The sequence below is a fragment of the Callorhinchus milii genome, unplaced genomic scaffold, assembly GCF_018977255.1.
Source record: "Callorhinchus milii isolate IMCB2004 unplaced genomic scaffold, IMCB_Cmil_1.0 Scaffold1, whole genome shotgun sequence".
Taxonomy (NCBI): Eukaryota; Metazoa; Chordata; class Chondrichthyes; order Chimaeriformes; family Callorhinchidae; genus Callorhinchus; species Callorhinchus milii.
Window position 1 is genome coordinate 103,737,178 of NW_024704742.1, and position 24,045 is coordinate 103,761,222.

The 24,045-nt window shown below is 39.6% G+C and overlaps 1 protein-coding gene across 1 annotated transcript in view; it reads right to left on the minus strand.

The window, feature by feature from the left end:
- Positions 1-6,262: 6,262 nt before the first annotated feature.
- Positions 6,263-24,045, minus strand: part of LOC103181160 (3'-5' RNA helicase YTHDC2) — a 43,553-nt gene continuing 25,770 nt past the window's right edge. Inside the window, 18 exon segments of the mRNA XM_042333863.1 lie at positions 6,263-8,057; positions 8,917-9,021; positions 9,503-9,685; positions 10,146-10,349; positions 10,861-11,023; positions 13,521-13,819; positions 14,699-14,730; positions 14,733-14,807; positions 15,602-15,794; positions 16,084-16,289; positions 18,356-18,482; positions 19,171-19,443; positions 19,526-19,645; positions 20,121-20,226; positions 21,316-21,398; positions 21,651-21,731; positions 21,814-21,901; positions 22,842-22,938. Coding sequence (XP_042189797.1) covers positions 8,052-8,057; positions 8,917-9,021; positions 9,503-9,685; positions 10,146-10,349; positions 10,861-11,023; positions 13,521-13,819; positions 14,699-14,730; positions 14,733-14,807; positions 15,602-15,794; positions 16,084-16,289; positions 18,356-18,482; positions 19,171-19,443; positions 19,526-19,645; positions 20,121-20,226; positions 21,316-21,398; positions 21,651-21,731; positions 21,814-21,901; positions 22,842-22,938 — 2,441 coding nt within the window. The 3' untranslated portion in view covers positions 6,263-8,051.

Sequence of the window (24,045 nt, forward strand, 5' to 3'; positions counted from 1 at the left end):
TCGTGTGATCCGACATGCCTGTCTCCTGACATGTTATAATGCAGCTTTATTATCATATCGTGCATGTGTCACATCAGCAGCCCTAACTATGCTTGGTCGTTGCTTGTTCCTGATTAGCTGGATGCACCTTGAAGCATAACAGTTTTGTTCCCTCCTGTGTTGGCAGGCAATCGCTGGTATCATAGTTCTGACAGGCAATCGCTGTTCTCACACCCCCATTAGATCTCTGGTCAGACAAGGAGTGCCAGGATAACCACAGCGTGAAGCAATATTCTGTGTCCTTTGCTGTGATTTGAGTTTCAGTTTATACTATGCCATTACGTACATAGACATATAGTACAGTATTACCGTTTCAGTTGTTTGATGGAAGTAGAATTTTGTGGCTGAAAATGTATTGTTGCATAGAAATAATGCTGCTAAATTATAATGCTAAAAGAGCATATGGAGTAGACAAAAATGTGTAAAACACTATATATGTATATATGTACGATATTCAGTATGTATTGTAACTACGCCAAGTCCTTTATAATAATGGCCAATTCTCTCCGTGGTGGACACACCTGTAACCAATTGTCAATTTAGGTGGACAGTACTGTTCTATAACAGTGATATTTTGAGAGTCTTCTCATTCTTCTGTAAAAGTATTGAATTGGAATAGTAGCATTCAAGTGATATTGTGTAAGTGTGTAAAAAAATTACTGTGTGGATGCGATTTACAATGGTGATCCCATTTACAACACTGACCTCTTATGGATAAAGTCAATAATTGCAGAGAGACAACAAAAGCTGCTTGTCAATGGGAAAAATTATACAACTTTCATTTACAGTGGAGCCCCTTATAACACCATGGTTGCAGGTCCTCAAAATCCAAACAAGTCTTTTAATGAGGCTACAATAGATTGTTTTACTATGTTTGGCCACAGACAAATTCTTTGACTTCTGGGTCATCAGGTCTCTGCCATTGACACTTCCTACGCACTGTGCATTCACAAGTGATGTCAGCAACAACCCAGTGACCTGTAAGTCAGCCATTTTTTGGTACAGGAACTGATCCCCACAGGAAAGGGAGCTGGCATGCCCAGTGAATTAGCTTTATGTCTCGACAACGTGATAAGGCACTACATCAAATGCAAGGATTATTGAGGGTTCAAAAAAAAGCAACAAAGGTGATATTTTGGAGTAGGGCTTTGAAGTTACAAGAAACACGTCGGAGAAAATGAGCAAAGGCTGGATACAAAATGCTGACCTAAATAGCGAAGTAATGCAAAAGCTATTTAAATTTGATTCCGAACACTGAACTAGAGAAAACAAAACTCAAATTAAAAAGCCTCAAGCAAGACTGTTTTCCCCCTAAATAATAATAATGGATTGCCAGCTAAAGCAGCTAATGCTGTGTTGATTAATATCTTTTTAAAATATCCTATTAAGTAAAAATTGGTAAATAGTTTTTTAATGTTTGCGCCAGTAGCTAAATATGTATGAAATATGAAATTCTTTCAACCATAATATTATCATTTGTAATTATGTGTTGTTACTCCAATTTTTTTGTGAATGTTTCAATTGTATGAATAGAGTATGTGGTTAGGAATAATATTGAAAGTTATAACAACAACGTGCATTTCTATAGCAACCCTCACACAGGGCAGCATCCCAGAGCACTTGACACTGGCAGAGCACGACTCCAAGCCGAGAACAACAACAACAACAACAAGATTCCATTTATAAAGCGCCTTTCACGTCAGGAGGACGTCCCAAGGCGCTGCACAGTTGGGTCATGACCCGAGCAGGGGGGAAATGGTCAGGGTGAGGGGAGGGATGGGAGGGAGCGAGAAGGGGGAAGAAAGTCGAGAGTGGAGCTGAAGGCTCGGTCAAAGAGAAGAGGGGGAGGTGACTCTAGGCACGGTCGAAGATAAAGGTCTTCAGTTGCGACCTGAAGTTGGGGGAAGGAAGGGGCAAGGAGGAGGGATAGAGGAAGAGTGTTGCAGAGTTTTGGGGCATAGTGGCTGAAAGTGCGGCCACCAATGGTGGAACGGAGGAACACAAAGAGGGCCGGAGCCACTCAAACGGAGGCAGCGGGTTGTTGTTTGGAGGATAAGTAGGTTGGAGAGGCATGAAGGGATTTGAAAACAATTATGAGGATCTTCAAATTGATCTGTCAGCAGTAGGGAGACAGTGGAGATTGGCTAGAACTGGTGTGATGGGGGTATGGAGTTTGGTGCGGGTGAGTATGAGAGTGGCACAGTTGGATCCTGTGCCTGGTGGAGCTGGGGAGATTGGCAAAGAGGGCATTTGAGAAGTCAAGTAAGGAGATGGCGAACGTATGGACGAGTGTTTTGGCTGTGTCTGGGGTAAGGTACAGTCAGAGGCGGGCAATGTAGCAGAGGTGGAGGAAGGCGGTCCTGATCAGGTACCAGATGTGGGGAAGAAAGGACAGCTGTGGGTTGAACATGATGTCTAGGTTCGGTGAGTCTGAGGAATAGGTTGGGGAGGTTGAGGGACCCAGAGCTGCAGGACAGAAGATGTTGATGGGAACCAAGGAGTATGGTTTCTGTCTTGTCAACATTTAGTTGACAATATGGAATAAGTACAGATAAAAGATCAGCAACTAAATTGTAGAAGATGCGAATTCCTGAGCTGATGGAACCATAAAAATATCAACATCAAAAGCTGGTAACCAGCTAATGAATATTGTACAGAGATCCATTAGGTATTCTGGAGTTCTGCTTTATTTTCCTTTGGAGGCAGGGAGGAACTTTACAGCATATGCACGTGTCTATCTCCTCAAGGAAAGGATCATCCAGGGACAGTGCTGAGTGAACTTTGGCCTATAGATCCCAAAGAATGGGTAAGAATGACAAAATCATTATTAAGATATCGGTAAAACCTTTGTGGCATATTCTTCTGCAAGTTAAGTCAACATACTAGAATTGAGAAACAGCCAAGCCACAAGCAAAAATGATCAAAGCTTCTGAGCAGAACCAGCCAGATGAAATTGAATCCACTGACGACAGCTTTCAGGGTGTCAATGATCCAGCTACTAAGTTCTGTGATTGAAAATCTTTTCACAACTCATCAGAATAACCCACCAACTTGGAAATGTGTCAATGGAGGATGAGGATTACAAATTAATCCTAGAGAATGCTGTTGAAATAAACACTGCAAATGAAATCTGGCGATGCACACTGTTTTTGCAGCCTTCATTTAAATTCAGCTCAAGGGAGAAAATAATTTCCCTACTCTGACTTGTTAAAGTCACAACTAAAATATGTTTTTATCAGTCTGGATTTTTCTCCCACTGCTCAAAATTTCCCTAGATTTGGTACCAGTTGGAAAAAAGTTAACAATCATTCACCAACAAGCTTCAGACGAAATAATGCAAATAATACTAGTACTGTATATTAACAACAAAATCTTACATTTATATAGTTGCCCTTCACGTGGAGTAGCATGTTGGAGTGCTGATAATACTGTCAGAATGACAACGTAAAGGTTGTTCTTTATAAACTTTGGGCTGGGCGGCAATGGGGTGTCAAAAACTCAGCAGTTCATAATGGGATTCATTTATTAGCTACTCACAATCGGTCACAGTGAATCCTGATGGTAACTATCAGTATATCAAGGCCAACGTCTGGAATACCTGCTCCAAAGTATCGTGAGTAGATGGTAGGATTCCTGCAAATCAGCTGTAACTCACTGCCAATCACAGACAGGATTCCCATTAGTAATTTCAGGTCAGTACTGGTGACCCTGTTATGAACTGATGCATCCCACAGCTTCTCCAAATGACTGTCCAATTAGTCTGGTTGAGGCATTTGGTTCCCAAAACATTTAGAATTAAGATGACCTCATTTCATTTTCAATGTTTAGGACTTTTACCAACCAAAATAAAGACTATTTGGCCCAGGTTTTCTCCTCTGCAATTTTAATATTTTGCCTGGATCCCATTGAGAATTTCCTAATGTACTAGGCAGGTTATCTGGCCATGACTACAAGAACAGCATGAGTAGAACAAACCTGTTTTTCCTTCTCTCCCTTTGGTGAAGTATTTAACCTCAATTCAGCAGCTCCCCTGATGAGACGGGAACTTTTGGCAAAATTCTGGATGTGAACCAATTTCTTAAAATTCTATAGTGCAGCATAACAAAAATATCAAAAAAAGTAATCTAAAAATTACTTAGATAGGGCTGCTCTCTGTGTGGTCTGGTGTCACCACTACAAAATGATTACCTCCTATATGAAGAACGTTTAGCAATCCAGATGATATTCGCGGAGCTGCATTTGCCTGGTTCGATTCCTATCTCTCTCACCGTCTCCACTTTGTTGCTTCTAACGGTTTCTCCTCCAGTCTCCGCACTGTCACGTCTGGCGTCCCCCAGGGCTCTGTCCTTGGCCCTCTCCTCTTTAATATCTATATGCTCCCCCTTGGTGACATCATCCGCAGACATGGGGTCAACTTCCACATGTATGCGGATGACACCCAACACTATCTTTCTGCCTCCACCCTCAACTCCAGGACCACTGCTGTCCTGACAGACTCCCTGTCAGACATCAAGTCCTGGATGAGGGCAAACTTCCTACAGTTGAATGTGAACAAGACTGAGGCCCTCCTGATTGGCTCGCGCCAGCGCCTCAGCACCTCAGGCTCTGGCAGCATCAACCTCCATGGTTGCACACTACAACTCACCAGCCAGTCAGGAGCCTCGGTGTCTTGTTCGACCCTCAACTGTCTTTTCTTCCCCACATCCGAGCCATGACCCGCTCTGCCTTCCCTCACCTCTATAACATCGCCCGACTCCGCCACTACCTCACCCCTCAGGCCCCTGAAACTCTTGTTCATGCCTTCATCACCTCCAGGGTCAACTATGCAAACTCCCTGCTTGTCGGCCTTCCCAACTCCTCCCTCCACAGGCTGCAGATAATCCAGAACTCTGCAGCCCGTGTCCTCTCCTGCAGCAAACTCCGTGACCCCATCTGCCCCGACTCCATTGACTCCCTATCCTTCAGAGGATCCAGTTCAAGATCGTGGTCCTCACCTACAAAGCCCACCATGGCCTTGCCCCACCCTACCTCTGCGACCTCCAAACCCCCGCTCCTTCCGCTCAGCTGGCTCCGGCCTGCTCCACGTCACCCGACCCACCCGCCCCACCATTGGCGGGAGAGCCTTCAGCCACTCTGGCCCCAAAATCTGGAATTCCATCCCCCAATCACTCCGCCTCGACCCCTCCTTAGCCTCCTTCAAGTCCCGCCTCAAAACCCTCCTCTTCAACAATGCCATCGGTCACCCCCCTTCCCCTCCCTTCTCCCCTCCTCACCCCAACTCAGGTCTGACATGCTGTACACTGTCCAGCGCCTTGGGACCTCCTCCCGACGTGAAAGGCGCTATACAAATGTAATCTTGTTGTTAAGATAGGCCAGGGTGATCCAACCTTTTGGCTGCCGCTGGTCGAATTACCTATCTGAGAAAGGTCTGCGGGCTGCATAAGTAATATTTTGTGTTTTCGTTCCAACAACATTGCAACATTCACAGCACCTTTTTCATGTTGGAAGGACATCTCAAAGTGCTCGACCCTGGTGGCTGGGCACCTGAGCTGGTGGTGGGAGTCGAGGGAGGTGGGGTGGGGAAAAGATGACCTAAAGTGTGGACAAAGAGTTAGGTCTTGGTGTGCCTTGAGAGAGGGGAGGGAGCGAGTCGGAGAGACTCCGGGATGGAACTCCAGAGAGTGAGGGATAAATGGTGTTGGTGGGGTAGATGGGTTGGGGAACAGGACATGAAACAAGCTGGTGTTTTCTCTGCAAAGGGAACAGCCGGATCGGGAGGTCGCAGAGGTGGGTGGGGGTGGGATGAAGGATGTAGAGGTTTTTCACTGGGAAAGTGAGCTTTCTGTGAAGAAACTGCACGTATCTCAGTGGTGTCTGTCCTTGCACCCCCACCCACCCACCCCACCCCTACCCGCTGGGGTTCTGAACATATGTCCTGACAGTGAACCACGAAACACTGCCCTCACTTCTCCTTTCCTTATTTCTCTCTCCCCCTTTAATACTCTCTCTCTCAATCACTCTCATTGGCTCTGCTCACGCAGACACTCTCTCACCTTCTCTTTTCTCTCACACACTCTCTCTCTCCCCTGTCACCCACTCTCCTCCTTTTTCTCTCTCTCTCGATCACACACACCCTCTCCCTCCCTCAATTACTCTCTCTAAATCACTCTGTTTGATCCTTTCCAATAGCTGTGTAGGCTGGACAATGATAATTGACTTTTTATTAACAAGAGTCAAAATAATTTTAATAGAGATTTGACTTACATACATTTATCACATAGCAAGAAAACAGGCTGCTATCAATGTTGATATGTGAAGAACCATTCTACCCAACCTTGCTCCAAAACACACAGCATTGTACACAACATAATAAATAGCTTACAATATAATAATTCTGAAGGTCTAGAACTACATCTCAAGTTCTGAACAGTTCACAGTGTAATAATGCTAACTTATTGAGGTTTAAAATTAGGTTAATAATTAAACTAAATTACATTTATACTCAACAATGAACCTCAGTCTGAGACAACATAATAGATCCAACACTTATCTACTGCAATTTTTACAACATCTAAGTTTAATAAAGAATTTTGAGAGTCAATACAATGGATTACACGTTTATCTCTGTGCAAAATTTAAGTCATCAGGGATTAAACTGAACCCATTTAACAGCTAGAGGTTCCTTTGCAGCCTTCATTTTGACTAATAATACATTTACATGTTTGAACTAAAAGTTCACATCCTGTCACCAATGGCTCTGATAATAATCCTTGCATTTGATATAGCGCATTATCACATCTTTGAGACGTCTCAAAGCACTTCTCAGAATATACTGTAAAGTGAATTGACTGCATTCTTTGTGGGCAAAATGCAGCAGCTGTATCCCACAAAACAGTCATGGATTGAGTGACCAATTTATTATTATTTTTTTAAAGGAATTATTACCCCCGGAAAAGCCATCTGCCAATCGGCTAACAACCAGGTTCCTACTTACTGCTCGATATACAGTGGTATATGCCTTGGTTCAATACATTGTGTCCATTGTTGAGACAAATACTACCTGGCAAAATTAACTTGGTATCAATTACTAATATTCAGAAATGTTATTATATCGTTGTAGTGTTTGACCAAGATAAGTAGCCTAAATAAAATGTATCATCAGTCAAAATGAACTAAAATGTTGCTTGGTGACCAATAGGTCAATAAGGAATGATTAGTTATTTTTAAAAAAATCAAGCTTCAACATAAATAATTAAATCATTTACTTACAAACACAATTTTGCAAATGTTCTGAACTGTATGCAGTTATGTTAAGATTTTGCTTTGAATTACTTCAGCTTAAAAATAGATCACTGGCTAGTATTTTCCAATCAAAACCTCTGGATGATACAGTTGAAGTGCTACCATTTTTATTGAGAAACCTGTCCATAATAATCAGCCTGCAAATGGGAACAGGGCAAAGAGTCATTCATAAATGGTTCAATGTTATAAGCCACAGCATAATTACAGACAGTTTACATTTGGCACTTAGTGCTTATGACTGCATATTAAATCGGTTGAACTCTTCTTTAAATGCAGAGTATTTAACAAAATATTATTTAAGTTTAAATTTGTAAGACCACTACATAAATCTTTTGTGAAATAAAGTTTAATTATTAATGCAATGAGTCCAGATAATCCAATGAAAACAACATTGTCTATTTTGTAACCTCTCATTTTTAAATCTAATTCAGTGACAACAGTAATTTCCTCCAATCAGAAACAGCAACAGAACAATAATCAGTTCAACAAAACAGCTTTTCTGGGTCAGGCCAAATTCCACAATATTAAACATTTAGTCTTTAAAGAAAACGTAGGCTTTCAGGCGTTCCAGTGGTTCTGTAGTTTTAAAGGGAGAAAATAGGCCTCTAGTGCATCTTCAGTTGCAACAAACCTTTTGGAAAGTTAAACTTCTTCACTGGGACAAATTGGAAAGTTTCTGGAGTTGTTGCAAAGCGTTGCTAAGGAGTTCATTACGACTAAAATAAAAAGATTAGACAATGCAGTTTCATTCATAGAAACGTTCTGTTTTATCTGAAACAATCAATAAATAGTCTTGGTCAGACTCCATCTACCGGAGTGCTGCGTTCAGTTTTGGGCACCTCACCTCAAGAAGCATACATTGGCTCTGGAGAGGGTGCAGCACTGATTCACCAGAATGATACCAGAGCTTCAGGGGTTAAATTATGAGAAGAGGTTGCAAACTTGGTCTGTATTCCCTTGAGTTTCGAAGGTTGAGGAGTAAACCGACTGAAGTTTTTAAAGTAACAAAGGGATTCAACAGAGTGGATACAGAGAAACTATTTCCTCTGGGAGGGGAATTAAGAACATGGGGCATAAACTTAAAATTAGAGCTAGCTCAGGTAGAAGTGAAATCAGGACGACATTTTTCATCCAAAAGGTAGTGGAAATCTGGAACTCTCTCCTCCAAAAGGTTGTGGATGCATTCACATTTTCCATATTGAGGTGGATAAGACATTTGTTAGGTCAGGGTATCAAGGGATAAGGGGCAAGGGCGAGTAATTGGAGTTGAGGTACAGATCAGGAATGATCTTATTGAATGGCGGAACGGGCTTGAGGGGCAGAAAGGCCCCTCGAGCCTCAAAAGTGTTTGGAAATATGGAAAAAAAAGGATAAACAGCTCATCAGTTTCAAGAACACCAGCACAATATCTCAGTTTAGGAACAGATTTGCAGTGAGCTCATATTTCACAACCCTGCAATCGTTTTCATTTGTGTGAAAAATTCCTACTGTGCCTATCAAAATATCCAGTTGTTATAAAATTCACCACCAATGATAAGATGAGAATACAAGCCTTTGGCAGTCCAACAAGCTTACCTCTCCAAAAATGCCCAGTCTGCTGTCTGTCTGTGATGGCTTCCCCCCCACAGGGAGCCGCTCCCAAAGCTGCACCAACTGTTCACCAACTTGTGGCTCCAGCTCCTGTACAAACAGGTTTTTAAACAAAGTTGCAAATGTTAGCAGGAATATCAGATAACAAACACAAGTGGGATGCATCAAGACACATCAATACAAACATTTTGACCATTCACAAATTGTATGCGCTATGTATGCACACACTGTATAGGAAGGGCAGTTGATATATGCAAAGGAAGGGATTTAAGCAAAGCTTCCTTTTCTTAGCACTATCGCTATTTCCTGCTCGTTGCATATGTTTGTCACTTCGCGAAGTATATTCTGTAAAGCGCTTTGAGACATCTTGAAGGCGCTATATCAAATGCAAGTATTATTATTCCTGCGCACAGCATGTAGGAAGTGATGTCAACTGCAACCTAACATCCTGAAAGTCGGCTATTTCTTACACACACACTGTGTTTTTTTCACATCGGGAGGACATGCAAAGGCGTTGGACAATCAAGAATTTACAACCGCATTGACAAGGTTTCTCTGTATTATACCCCACCTGGCCATCTCTGCTTATCTGTACTTTCTTGTTATCATTCCAAGGGTTGAGTAAATGGTGTGCATATTGGAAAGGGAGACTTTCCTTTCTAATCCATTCCACCCTGAAGACTCCTCCCAGTCCAGCAGAACCCCACTCTTGACTTCTCTCCCGTCCAATCTCTGAAATCATTCTGGCAAAACCCTAAGTGGAGAAAGAAACAGAAAATTCATAATTACAGGAAACACAGCAGTGAATTCAGTAAATATTTTGTTTGCTTTTTTGGAGGTAAAAACACTTCGTTTTTTAGTTCTCCTTTACAAGGCTTGTTATCTATAGAATTTTGGCCAAGCATAATCTACGATGACTTGCCCTCTTTTATTGTGGTTAGCATCCAACGAGGGTGAAGTAAAGGCATATTGGCACATGAATGAATGTAGCACAGAAATTCTGAAGTAAAGATTTATTAAAACTAATTACATGTCCAATAACTGAAACATTATTGAAAGAAACATTGAAGGCAAGTCAGACTTTAATCTACTAGCAACATAGGGACTGGATAAGGGTACATAACAATTAAATAGTTTTTCAGCGCCTTGGAATGTCCTCCCAACGCGAAAGGCGCTATACAAATGTAATTTTGTTGTTGTATTGTAAAGTTTACCTGGAAGTGCCCTGATCCTTGCACAGAAAACACCAGATACACAATGCTACTTTCCCAAAAAGCACGGTTTAGTTTACGCTCATTGCTGGGTGTAGTGGACCAGATTCCTTTTTGTTGAGAAATCTCAAGGTTACGAAGGTTGCTGCTCTTCAAAATGAAAAAGCGAACTGGTACATTTGGTCTCGGTGATGGAGACTTAGAGCCCTAAAGAAAAATTAGACGACACAATTACACAAAACATTTATAGAAATCTTTTATACATCAAACTTTTCACACATTTCGAGTTGCTCATCACCATATGTTATCAGGCAGCTGTGAGCAGGTGGTGGGTAATAAATGTCTCCCTGGAAACCTGTTCCAGTCATTAATTACTCTTTGGGTAAAGAAATACTTCTCGCTGTCTGTTCTGAAATTGTCCTTTGCAACTCTTAACCTATGTCCTCTTGTTCTACTCTCCTTTTGCATTTGGAAGTACTGTTCTGGGTTTATCAATCCCATTTAAAATTTTATATACCTCTTTAAGGTTCCCTCTTGCAAGACTGAGATGCTTAATGGCATTAAGCTGAAAGGTTTCCTCAAATATTTCTTCATAAATCTGAGCAACAATAACTTGTATTTATATAGCATGCTTCATATGGATAGTCTCAAGAGCAAGCAAAGTAATTGTACAAAACATCTAAGACAAAGACAAGAAAAAAAGACATTTGATGTTTACCTTGCCTGAAGGTGGTGGAGATGGGCTGGCACAGGGACTGGGATAGTTGCTGCTGTCTGTGGATTTTACAGAGGATTGATCTGACCTCTCATCAGAACTCCTCTTCGGGTGCAGGAAACCTCTGTCTTTGTACCTTTGCTGCTGCTGGGATTTCAACTGAACTCTGTGCAGAAATGAAAAAGTAAATCCTTCCTTTACATAATTTCCATAATCCATCCTTGAATATTACATTCAAATCCCTCTTGTTAGTATTATAGACTAGCTGTCCAATTTGTAAGTCAAACACATTAGGGGCAATTTTCCAAAGAAGTCCGTAATAGGAAAGTCCAATTATAAACTCACACAGCCAAGATTCATAAATACTCATTCTTGCTTTTGATATTGTGCTTTATCACGTTGTAGGAACATCACAAAATCCTTTACTGGATTCTACTGTAACTTGTAGTGAATATATTTGTAGGCAATGTTAGGAGATAGCTCTAAAAGAGGACAAAAGGATTGGGGGAAGACGAGGGGGACCAAAAGGGATGAAAAAATTTCACTAAGAAGTAACATTGGGCTATTCCATTTTACTTGTACTTACTGTTAACTCATCTTGGGTTCTACCTCGTTATCTTATCAAAAAGCTCTCGTATTAGGATTCAGATGCAAATTGGAGCAGATTAATTTAAGGGTTGCAAGAAAGTACCACTTTTCAAGCAGTTTTATGTAGTGAGTTTATGTCCACTGAAGAAGTGGACTAAAAATTCCCAGAGGGAAAAGATATTTATAGCCAACATAGGATACTCATCTCTTCAGTCTAAGCAGGATTCGAGATCTCAGAGGTGAAAGGTGTCTAACCACAGCCAACTTCCAGATAACTTTTTTTTAACAATAGAAAACTGAAAGTTGAAGTGTCATTATTTTTTGAGGGGCGGATGGGGTAGGGGGTTTCTGCCATATGCAGAAACCCATCACCATGCTTAAGAGTATCCAAACCAAGTTGAGATTTCCATGGGTCCTACCTAAACATGGAAATCCCAGAGATAGACTGTTGGAATGGAATGTGCATTCTCTCCCTGTAGAGACGCATCCTGCTTACCTAATTCCAGAAAGTATTAGGCGCAGTTTGGCAAGAACCAAGGTTTGGGGACCCCAGAGTGTGCGTTGGGGGTACTGCTGGAGTCTAAGCAGCTAAATCCACATAGCTTGCCATTGATATTGCTGTCTGTCAAGCTTTCCCGCTGTTTGTGGACTTATGCTTGTGGACCACCCTTTGGTTTTCATGGTTAACGGGAGCTGAATGGGATGGTTCCCTGCCCCAAGTGTCTCGTCTGCTCTTCCAGGACCTGCCAATAAGCCAGGCTGGCTGTGCTGCCACCAGCAGTGCCCTAGAATTCTGCAGACCCACCTGGCTCAGGAACTGGTCTACCGAGACCGCCACAGAGGACCGGCTCAATTCCGACATTCCATTGCCAGGCATGCGGTTAGAGCACTCGCCTCGCAAGCGAGAGACCTGGGTTTGATTCCTGGGAGGGCAAAACGTTAGGCACGTTTCTTACTCCACACGCCTCTGTTTACTTAGCAGTAAGTAGGAACCCGGTTGTTAGTCGATTGGCGGATCGCTTTTCGGGAGATAATAATTCTTTCAAAAAAAATAATAATGAATTGGTCACTAAATCCACAACTGTTTGTGGGACACTGCTGTGCGCAATTGGCTGTCACATTTGGCCCATAAAATATAGTCAATTCACTTTACAGTACATTGTGTGAAGCGCTTTGAGACATCTCAAAGACTTGATAAAGCGCTATATCAAATGCAAGGATTATTATTATTATGTCACCTTGTTCAGCTCGAAGGAGACCCCACTTACCAATTAAGTGTCGTAGTCCAATGAACCAGTCATATTTAAAAGTTTAGAACCATTGGAACACAATGCTTACTTACCCACACTATGCAGGTAAACAGTATCCTGAGTAACCTCACAAGCATCTGCAGAACTTCTCACATGCACACAACTGAATTGTTTGCCAGTAGCACAATTTTGTGGGTAAAACGCAGCCGTCAATATTCGCACAGCAGTGTCCCAGAAAGTCGTGGATTGAGTGACCAATTCATTATTATTATTTTTTGAAGGAATTATTACCCCCGGAACAGCGATCTTCCAATCAACTAACAACCGGGTTCCTACTTACTGCTAGGTACACAGAGACGTCTTCATATTTTGTACAGTGTAAGGTTAATGTCAAAGATTTTTTTGGGGGGGAGGTCAGTCAGGTGTCTGACACATGCGTAAACCCATCACCACGCTTAAGATTATCCAAACCCAACTGAGAACTCCATGCAACCCACCTACACATGGAAATTCCTGAGAGTCAAAAAAGAGATAGGCATAGAGATGAAAAATCAGTGAGATTGATGAAAGAGTGGCAGAGAAAGACTGCCACGGTGTGGTATTATATTGACAATACAACTCCTGATAGTAGATCTTTTAAATTACCACTGTAGTCAATTTGTATTTTTTGTTATGTCCACAGTGTGTTTACCCAATTAGTGAGGATAATCAGCTGCTTATTGTATTAATGTACATGCTCAGAGTGAAATCTAAGCCGAGATATAAAAAAATAAAGTTTCTTCAGGTTAAGACACTGATAATTAAGTATTACTACTGTAGCTCTACCTTTCTCTAAATTCCACGCTGGAAGAATCATCTGAAAATTCCGTCTCTGCTGAACTCTTCCTACTATTAGACCTCCAAGACGATGAAACAGGAGGTTCTTCTGAAGATATAGGCCTTGGTCTTTGCCCAATGCCAGAAGGTTGCTGGAGTCCTGCTGCTTGCTCCTCACTGCTGAGTACTCCAATGATTGCCCTGATAGTTGCCTCATCTACTTGAATCCAAGGTTTTGATGGAGCACGCATTCGCCTCAGGAACAGACCATGCCATTTTTGTCGTAACTGTAAGATCAGACGAGCTGTCTAAAACAAAGCAGAGTAAAATTTCATCTACTGTATTATTGTATATAGCCTGTTATAGAATCACACACATAAACACATCTAACTGGTATTGGGGAGATGAGCAGAAGGGAGAGAGAGTTTCTGTGTATGTATTTACTTCAGGTTGTCTAAACTTCAATGAGATTCACTCGATTGCCACCACCTCAATTGCCCACTGATCACTTAACGGTTCTCGGTAACAGAGGAAGCCTGCAGCATAAGGTCTACGTATGCATGGTCTACATATGCATCAAAGGAAATAATCTGTCAATAATAAATAACGTCCAAACACTACAAATGAATTGGAACCACAGGGAAGGAGGATAGAATAACTACAACCAACAAATAAGGAAAATCACAAAGATGAGCAATCGTACCTCCATTCCTCATTTCATTCTATACATCACACAGGAATGCCTCAGGAACCAGACAACCTCTGTGAAAGGTTTCAATAGTTCAGATCCTAAGCCAGATGGATCCACAATTCCCTAAGCTACTGATGATAACAGAGCAGCCAGCCTGGCTCACCAGCAACACTTGGAGGGGCACACTGGTAACAAAGATACTTCCCACTCAGCTCTGCTAACCCCGCAAGCCACAGTCCTAGTAGTTAGGGTTAGCTGGACAAACAGTGGGAAGCTTGCCACACAGGGCTCTCAATGGCAAGCGATGCAGTTATCGCTGGTTAAACTGCAGCAGCACATATTTTCAAGAGGTACATTCAGGCAATATTGTCTCTCATTTCTTCCCATTCCATCTTTGTGTAAAAAGTTACATTCTCCTTATGCATATAAAGTCAATTTTCCTGAGCTTTATAAATCTAAATTAAAGCATCCAGAATTCTCATAAATCAATATGTACCTCTGGATCTATTCTGAAATTCAGCCAATCTCCAGTTTCAAAGTTGCCATCTTTGAAGTAGACTTGTCTTCCATTTCACTGTCGCTGCTGTCATTGGTGACACCATCTACTATACCCATCACAAGAAATATAGATCATAATAGGTATTCCTTTCATTTTGCAGAACATCACAATATTTTTCTAAGAAAAAGTTGACTGAAAGAACAATTTCACATATTTTCCACATCATAAAAGTTTAGAGATTTGGTCAAATAAATCAATAGTTTTCTCTTTTAATTTCAAGACTCTAGATCTAATTTAGCATCTCCCAGTGTGCTCTAAATCACATGTCAAGAAGCAGTCAAAATTACAATGAACGAAGCAAAAAGAATAGAGTCTTATTGCCAAATGAAAACAATTTGAATATGCAGGGGTCATGCTAAAGCTGTACAGTGCTTCTCTTTATTTGAATAGTGCCATGGGAATCTTTAACTTCCACCTGAACAGGCAGACGGAGCATTAGTTATCGTCTCATGCAAAGGACAGCACCTCTGAGATTAAAATATACCCCCAGCACAGCATTGGAGTGTCAGCTTAGACTATGTGATTCAAAGTCCCAACGTGGGGCTTGAACCCACAACTTCTGATTCAGAGGTGACGGTGCTACCATTGAGCCTAGGCCAACACATAACCCTAAAGCTGAGTTGTACGAGTTATATTTTGGAACATCCTGATACAGGGAATGTGTTTTACTAAGCGTGAGAAACCATCTTCTCACTAGTTTCTCATTCTTTAAATTATAGTTAAGACACATCGGAGCACAAATGGAGCCTGGATGTATAACGAAAACTTCGCTATGTAACAGAAAGTATTGAGAGATGAGTAAAGTTTATTTAAATAATTTTGACTCACTGTATGTGTTACCTCGAGAAGATGGCTCTTGTAAAGCAGTACTGCACAACCTGGCTGGACCAGCAAATAATGCCACTGAGATTGGTGTCACAGCAGAACAACAACGGATATTAGCAATTCTGTGCGCTCTGGTCATTTCATCATAAATAAGCCAGTCAGTGGGCAGTGCTTGAATAGCCATTGCTTGTCCATTTGCTGGGGGAAGCTGACACAGAATATAAATATTTATACATTACTTAGTTAACAACAACTTGTATTGATGTAGCATGTGATAGTGTTTAGTAATCTTGAGATCTATTTGCACTTTCAAACTAATCATTGAGAAACAAAAAACATTTCAAATGTCCATAGATTTTTAAATCTTGTGATCAAAGAGAACAACATTTTTTGTATCAGCGATAAATCTTCCATATAGATTCAATTAATTTTTTTAACAATATTAAAAGCTCCAAAGAAAAGCTTGCTCAGTGGCAACTCTGAAAAGTACAGCATACCTTCTTGTACTGTGGTTGACTAAGAACCGAATTTGGATGAAATCTGACTTTCTTCTCTCTGGAGCTAGTCAGCATTATATTCTCTCGGTCCACATGAATGAGGTTTGGGTACATGCCTGCTACTAATGCAGCCTTCACCACAGCCCAATTCTCAGAGTTAGTGTTTACATCTCGAATGTCTCCACCTCCTCGTGCCCTCACAAAACCTGTAGGCAATATCAACCATGGTATTTTCTTACAATTACAATCCTAAATTGATTTAGATACAGCCACATTAAATCATTTAGAAACAAAAAACATTTCAAATGGTCCATAGATATTTAAATCTTGTGATCAAAGAGAACACCTTTTTCGGTATCAGTGATAAATCTTCCATATAGATTCAATTAAATTTTTTAACAATATTAAAAGCTCCAAAGAAAAGCTTGCTCAGAGCTTTCCAGTGGAAACTCTGGAAGGATATTACCCTGAAGGATATTAAAATCAGTTGATTTTTGAAGAATACACACTGATTTCATTACCCTTGTTTTACTGATTTGTATACATGACAACAAAATTATGCAATTCATTACAAACCATTTAATAACTAATTTGCAGTCTATAAACAAAGATTACAAAAACTGAACAGCAAGGAAACAGGCCATTCAGCCAACAAGTCTGTCTATACTTCTCACAAGCCTCCACCCACGTAACTCCCTCTCATACCCTTCTATTCCCCTCTTCCTCATGGGAAGATCAAGCTTCCCCTTGAATGTATCCATACCATCTGACTCCATTACCACTTCAGTCAGCGAGTTCTACAATCTCTTTTAGATCCCAGAGCCGCTATCTTGTATCTGTGTCCCTACATGTAGTAGTTGTGTCACATCATGAATTCTTGATTGAACCAACCAGAAAAATGTTAGCTAATGGAATTCTCTTCAAAGGCTTACAAAGACCTTGTCGTTATAATAATATTCTTAGTACTTGATGTAGCGCTTTCACGTCAGGACATCTCAAAATGCCTTCATAGAATTCACTGCAGTGATTGTGTACTTCGTAGGGAAACACACGTAACAATCGAAAACCTTTAGAACACAATGACTATTCAAAATAATTTAATTTAGGTATTACATCCACTACTCTTTTTGATATACATAACTGACTTGGGTACAGAGAGCAACATTTTAAAGTTTGCAGATGACACAAATCTTGACAACATAGTAAACAGTGAGAAGGATAGTAGCAGACTACAGGAGGACATAAACAAACAGGTGAAATGGGCAGCCACATGGCCGATGAAGTTTAATGCAGGGAAGTGTGAGGTGATATATTTGGGGAGGAAAAATGAGGAGAGGCAATATACAACAAATGGTCATTTTAAAAGGGGCTACAGGAGCAGAGAAACTGGGAGTTCACATACTCAGGTCTTTGGATGTGGCAGGACAGGTTGATAAAGCTGTTAAAAAAAATGGGATCCTTGGCTTCATAAATAGAGGCAAAGGGTATAAAAGTACAAAACCAAGGAAGTTCTGCTAAACCACCTAACGTGGAAATGTCGATGTATTGGAATGGAAGTTCTCCCTGCTTACATAATTCCAGAGAGTATATGGTGTAGGCTGTCAAGAGCCAAGGCTTGGGGACCCCAGAGTGTGCTTGGGATCCTGTTGGAGTTTAACCAACTAAAATCACATTGTTTGGCATCGAAAGCACTGTCTTGCAAGCTTTCCCATTGCTTGTTGAGCTAGAACCATCCTACACATTGGGCTTCGGTTTGCCGGATCAAAGCTGTGAGCCAGAAAAGTGTGAACAGGGAGCTTCATATAGAACACAAGTCATTATGTTAGTCCTAACAGTACTTTTGCTATCTAAAGTACTGTGCCTGTGATTTCTCCATCTTGTCAGTTATTGTTACTAGAATTATTTAAATGTTAAACATGGTGAAGTAAGACGTGTACCAGTACACAAAAAACCTTGGTAGTGAAACAGTAAAACAGTAGTGTGTTTATATATATATACACACACCACTGCAAAAAATCTACATCTCTAACATTTTGAAACAAATCTTTCTTGCAGGCTGCTTTCATCGAGGATGACTTTTTGTGACCGCAGAAGAAACTGTTTCCAGTAAATGGATATTACCAACATGGATCACCATAGAGGGAGTTTCTCTTGGAAAACAAATTATGAAGTGATTGAGAGCTTTGGTTCATTCTTGGAAAACAGTACTGGATGCGTTTTGGCTTGCTGTGAACATCCAAAGGATAATTATGTTGTTATGATTGGTGCCTACCTGTGGCTCTGAGCTGCCCCAGCAATTGCGTCCTCATGCCGATTATAATTTCCATTGTAGCTTGAGAGAGGAAATTTTTCTCGCAGAAAGCCCTTTCCCAACCATCACTTCGAGCCTTTTGCCAAGCCTAAAATGAATTATTGAAAAACTAAATACAAATAGAACTATTATACTAACATCTATTTGTGGAGTTCTGTGGGTGGATTAAGTTTTTGCACATGAGCAGAACTCTCAAATCACGTGTTCAATACATAAATGGGACAGATCAAAGCAATGGACTCTTCAATTCTGCCCTTTCAACTCTGAAAGTGATGTTGCTTTCCTCAAAATATAAATGTAACACAAAATTCATACCAGCTTATAACAATGAACTCCAAACATTCTGTTAATGCACAATCAGCAAATAGAATTTCAGGCTGCAAATAATGAATTATTCATCAATCATTCAAAAAAACTTGATCAGATTATGACTAAATCTGTACAATCAGAATACTGTATATGTGAGGATTGTTTTAACATTTATAGAATTCAGTCAATTTTCTTTTCAGTTGCTACAACTGTAAAATTCAGTGTAAATTCATATTTTGGCATATAGTGGCCTTTTCAATAATTGCAGTTAAACATGCAAATTATATTTAAATTAAACGACATAGTTGCTACCTGTTAAATGTTCGTTTTCTCAAATATACAAGAAATGAAAACAAGGAATGATGTGAAAAAAATGGTAATTTGATAGTTTTCAAGAATTAAGCCCTTGAGTATTTGAACCCATTCCCAAATGGACACGTTACTGCATTAAAGAATTAAAAACTGACCTGGAAAGCTCTCAAAAGAGCCATGTGATCACTGAACGTCCCTGCAGCAAATCGCTTTCGACATAACATGGAAGCCCGCTTCTGTGAAGGTTGCATTGGTAGAACAAAGGGATCTCGATAGGCCAGAGTGCAGGCAATGGTGAGAATGGGATCAAGGCACTTCAAGACTACAGCACAAAGCACCATCTTGCCCAGGTGAGGTTCCACAGGAAGATCTGCTAAATGGTAGCCTAGTTCCGTTAGGTCTTCCCAGTTATCCATGGCATCTACAGTCTAGAACAACAGATTGTGCAAAAATTATGCATGATATTTTATTTTAAAACATTCCCATTTATAGGTGCTAAATGCTTCCTACCTTGAGCATCGCAACGGCATTCCTAACAATAAGCGAAGGTGGGGGCTCCGGTGCTTTTGCAAGGAAATCTGCAATTGGACAATTGATTGGAGCCAGCAGTTTGGTATGCAAGCACAGTTCCTAGAAACACATGTATACACACACAGGTAAGTATATCAATAATCATTCACAATAGATTCAGAAAAGAAACTGCCTAAACATATTTAACCACAACTCGCATTTATATATTGCCCCTCATGCAGGGTAGCGACAGAACGCTTAATATCCTATACTTCCTACAATCCTTACAATCATTGAGAGAAGCTTTCACTCCATTAATTTCAGGTGATGGAGCCAATCAATATGAAGTGCACAAGTTTTATACTTGCAGTATATATCTTGGACATTTTTGTTTTTAGTAATATCGTTCCGACAAAAATAATTGGGCAAAAATTAGGAACTGTGCAAGTTTCAAAGATGAGTCACAAGGACACTCAAAAATAAACAGCATCACTTCATCATTTAGTCAGACATTATGGGTGGAGAATTAAAAACACTTGCAATAATCAATCACAAATCGGTATTAAGGGTGAGTGTTAATAAAGGAGGTCTGCACCTGCAGTGGCATCCGTAGTAACTCAGGAGTTTGGAACTCCAGCAGGTTTTGAAACCTTAATCTGCTAAACAGATGAAAACAGACTCCAGGTCGACAGCGTCCCGCTCTATTAAAACAAATAACCAAGAACATTACAAACACACACTCAACTTTGTTTTGGACAGAACAATTTGTTCTCAAAATTTGCCATTAGAGGGTATATTGGTAAAACAAACATTGTGTAAATCAATCAATATCAGTCAATTAATCAATTTAAGCACTTCGGGATGTCATGCTGACATGAAAGGTGGGAAATAGATGTTAATTTATATTGTATATGACGAGAAGCAGATATTAATTTAACATTTGTAACTTTTCTGCATGAATTCAAAATGAATTTAAAATGTCAGTGTCCTACACATATTTTTGACAGCAAAAAGACAATTGAAACAATTGCAAAATATTTTTCTTTCATTCATCTTATTAGATCCTTATTCCTAAGGAATGGTAACATGAACCATTCCTTAGGAGTAAGTGCAAACAAAATGTTCGCACGTAAGTCTGCCAAAAAAACTAACCCTAGAAACACAAGCAATAATTTAAAATGTTTCCTCCTTCTTGCATGGTGAATTTGTATGCCTCTGCTCACCCACAGAATTTAGGCACCTCCAATTCATTCACAGGACAATTGAAATATGATGCTCATCATGTTGACTATTGTGAGTGAAAATCTACCCTCCAAAACAACATGAAGAGTCCATTAGTGTGCCAACAGGTTAGACTATCAGTTGGCTGACTCACTAATTCATCATTATTTTTCTGTGCTCATTCACCTCCACATTAGAAGGAGGAAGAGAAAGCTGGAAAATATATAATTGAGCAACATACCAAAACATAATCTTTATTCAAATCTTCAAGACTAAAACATGACAAGTGTTACACATTCATTTTTAAAATAAAGATGTCATTCTGCAAATCAAAGCAGCTATCCAATAATTCAAGTCATTAATTAAAAAGTTTTTTTTAATTAAACAGTCATTCTTTTTTTTAACAACATCAATAAGAAATCAAATAGTGAGAGTCGAAAAAAAATTATGTATTATATGTAGAAAAGCTCAATTATTTCAGTATTAAAACATTCAAAGCCTATTTCTGGCTGCTGAGATGGATTTAAATGTTTCAAAAACACATCACAAAAATGGAGAAACCACTTTACCTTCCCTTCCTCTGGATAGCACTTGCTTTGGAAATCCACACCATTTTTAACATTGTGACATAATTCAGAGCATCAAACGACTTCTGCAAGATCAAAAACGACATTGAAACATGTCAAATGATTCCAAGTTGATGCTTGTTTAAGGACTTTCTGAAATACACAGATTAAATTGGTCACTTCAATCCACGACTGTTAGTAGGACACTGCTGTACACAGTTTCGCCCACAAAATATACAGTCAATTCACTTTACAGTATATTCTGTGAAGAGCTTTGAGACATGTCAAAATACTTGATGAGGCGCTATATCAAATACAAGGATTATTATAAACGTTACCTCTTTCACTTTGCCAGAATCGATCACAAATACCACATCATTGACAGTAATACTAGTTTCTGCAATATTTGTGGAAAGAATCTGAAATAAAAGAAAAGAATCACCATTTCTGTATATATAAGAAAGATTAATATTACAATATTAATATTAGTTTCAAACTTACTATTTTACGAATTCCACCTGGTAGAGTCTTTAACACTTTCTTTTGGTCAGATGTTTGCATGTTAGAATGAAGCATGAAAACCTGCAATCTAAAAGAAAAACAGATTATGCCTTTGCTTCAGATTTATAATAGTCATTGCATTTGTCACCTCTTTGAGATGTTTCGTCACACCGAAACATCTTAAAGAGCTTCACAGAGTTTTCTGTTAAGTGTAGTGACTGCGTATTTTACACTAATTCAGACTAAATCACACCTGCCACTTATCAATCAGCTACAACAATTTCAAATATTTTTTAAAATTCAATGGCATTGTTTCTTATAATTGCTCAGATGTTTTAGTATCCAATTTTGTTGTGGACATGTCTGCAAAATCATTTATATGCAGTGTGTTTAAAATAGTAAAGATCACAGTGGAGACCCCTAGTTTCCAATGATTTCCTTACAATCGATGGTAAAACATACGTCCTAAGCATTTATTTTGACCTTTCAAAATAATAATCCTTGCATTTGATATAGCGCTTTTCACATCTTCTCGACAAATCAAAGCGCTTCACAGAATAGACTGTAAAGTGAATTGACCGTATATTTGTGGGTGAAACGCGGCAGCCAATTGCGCACAGCAGTGTCCCACAAACAGTCGTGGATTGAAAATGACCAATTTATTATTGGTTTTTTTTGGAGGGATTATTGTTAGGCGTGTGGAGTAAGGAAACTTGCCCAAGGTTTCACTCTGACTGGAATTGAACCCAGGTGTCTCGCTTGCAAGGCGAGTGCTCTAACCACTGAGCTACAGGACTCCATGTAATGGAGGACTCCAAAGTAATGGATAATGTTAGCTATCCAGTTAGTTATCCAACTTCTTTACTTTAATAACTGCTATCCTATCTAGAACTACTGTACATCTTCTATGGGCATTCTGTCCAATCCCAAATAAAGGTTAAAAAGAACAAATATACCTCTAATATATAACGTGAATACATCTTCAGCTTTCACATAAATTGTACAAATGACACATTTTTGGAACTTACTTGTGAGAATTATCTGCAAATCTTTTGTCATCATAGAGAATACGATCACGGAGTCCTACAATTTCATCATAGCCAGGCAAAAAAATTAACACTGCACCTGCAAAAACAGGTTTAAAAAATGCACATCCATTTTAGAACACAATAATGTATTTTACAACTGAACTAGGTAACATTTAAATCCTATATAAAGTAAATATACAACGTATAAGAGTACTGTTTAACAGCAGAGAGCTTTAAGATTGCTTTCACCATCCACTTTTTTCCCCAGTCACAAACCACCTCCCAGGCCTCTCTCTATCTATTGCGCTCAGGTCAATTTTAGGAGGTGCAATAGCGTAGCTCAGCAAACTAGATACTAATTTATTTTCAACACATCATTCAAGCCTTGTCTAATGTGCCTATATTTGGAACAAAATTTTATTGCCAACTTTCTTTAACTTATGTCTAAATAGATTTGAATAGACCATAATTAGACCACCTTTATTCATTTATTGGGTGCAAGTTATTAACTGTAGTTAAAAAATATAATTTGGCATACTGAAGCATATAGATCAATAAGGTCTCAGATTTCATTCCTAGTTCTGCTGAGTTAGATGTTTCCAAAATAATGATAACCTTTACAAGTTTATTGCTATTCATTAAGACCCAATAATATTCAGGCTTGCTAGTTTCTAGACACATCTATACCTCCATATCTAATTGATGAGGCAGACAAGGTGGTCAATGGCCAATGTCTTAAAGTATTTCCTGAATTTAAGCCTTATCCATTGTATTACCTCAACAGGTGTGTAGCAGCTTATCTTAACCACAAAGCCATCTAACTGATTTCAAAGTATCAGTAGCAGTGTTACAATAAGACTATAGCGATGCCCGCCTAAAAAATGGCTAAAAAAAATTGTTTCCCCCAAGTGCTGTATACACTGACTGGGAAGGATAGTGGTACCCTCTAAACCAAGTAATAGAAGGTAAGGGGAGTGGCTGAAGATGGCCTTTTTTTAAAAAAAAAGGATTTAATGGAAAACTACATATTTTTAAAAGCAGAAGATTTTAAAACTGACATGGTTCCATTTGAACACAACAGAGCAGGCATATTCAGACATTTTTTTTTCCTGTTCATATGTATTCAGCCCAGAATAAATGGCTAAATGGACATTTATAGTTTAGATGCAGGAAATTCAGATCAGAAAGGTGAAATTGCATTGTA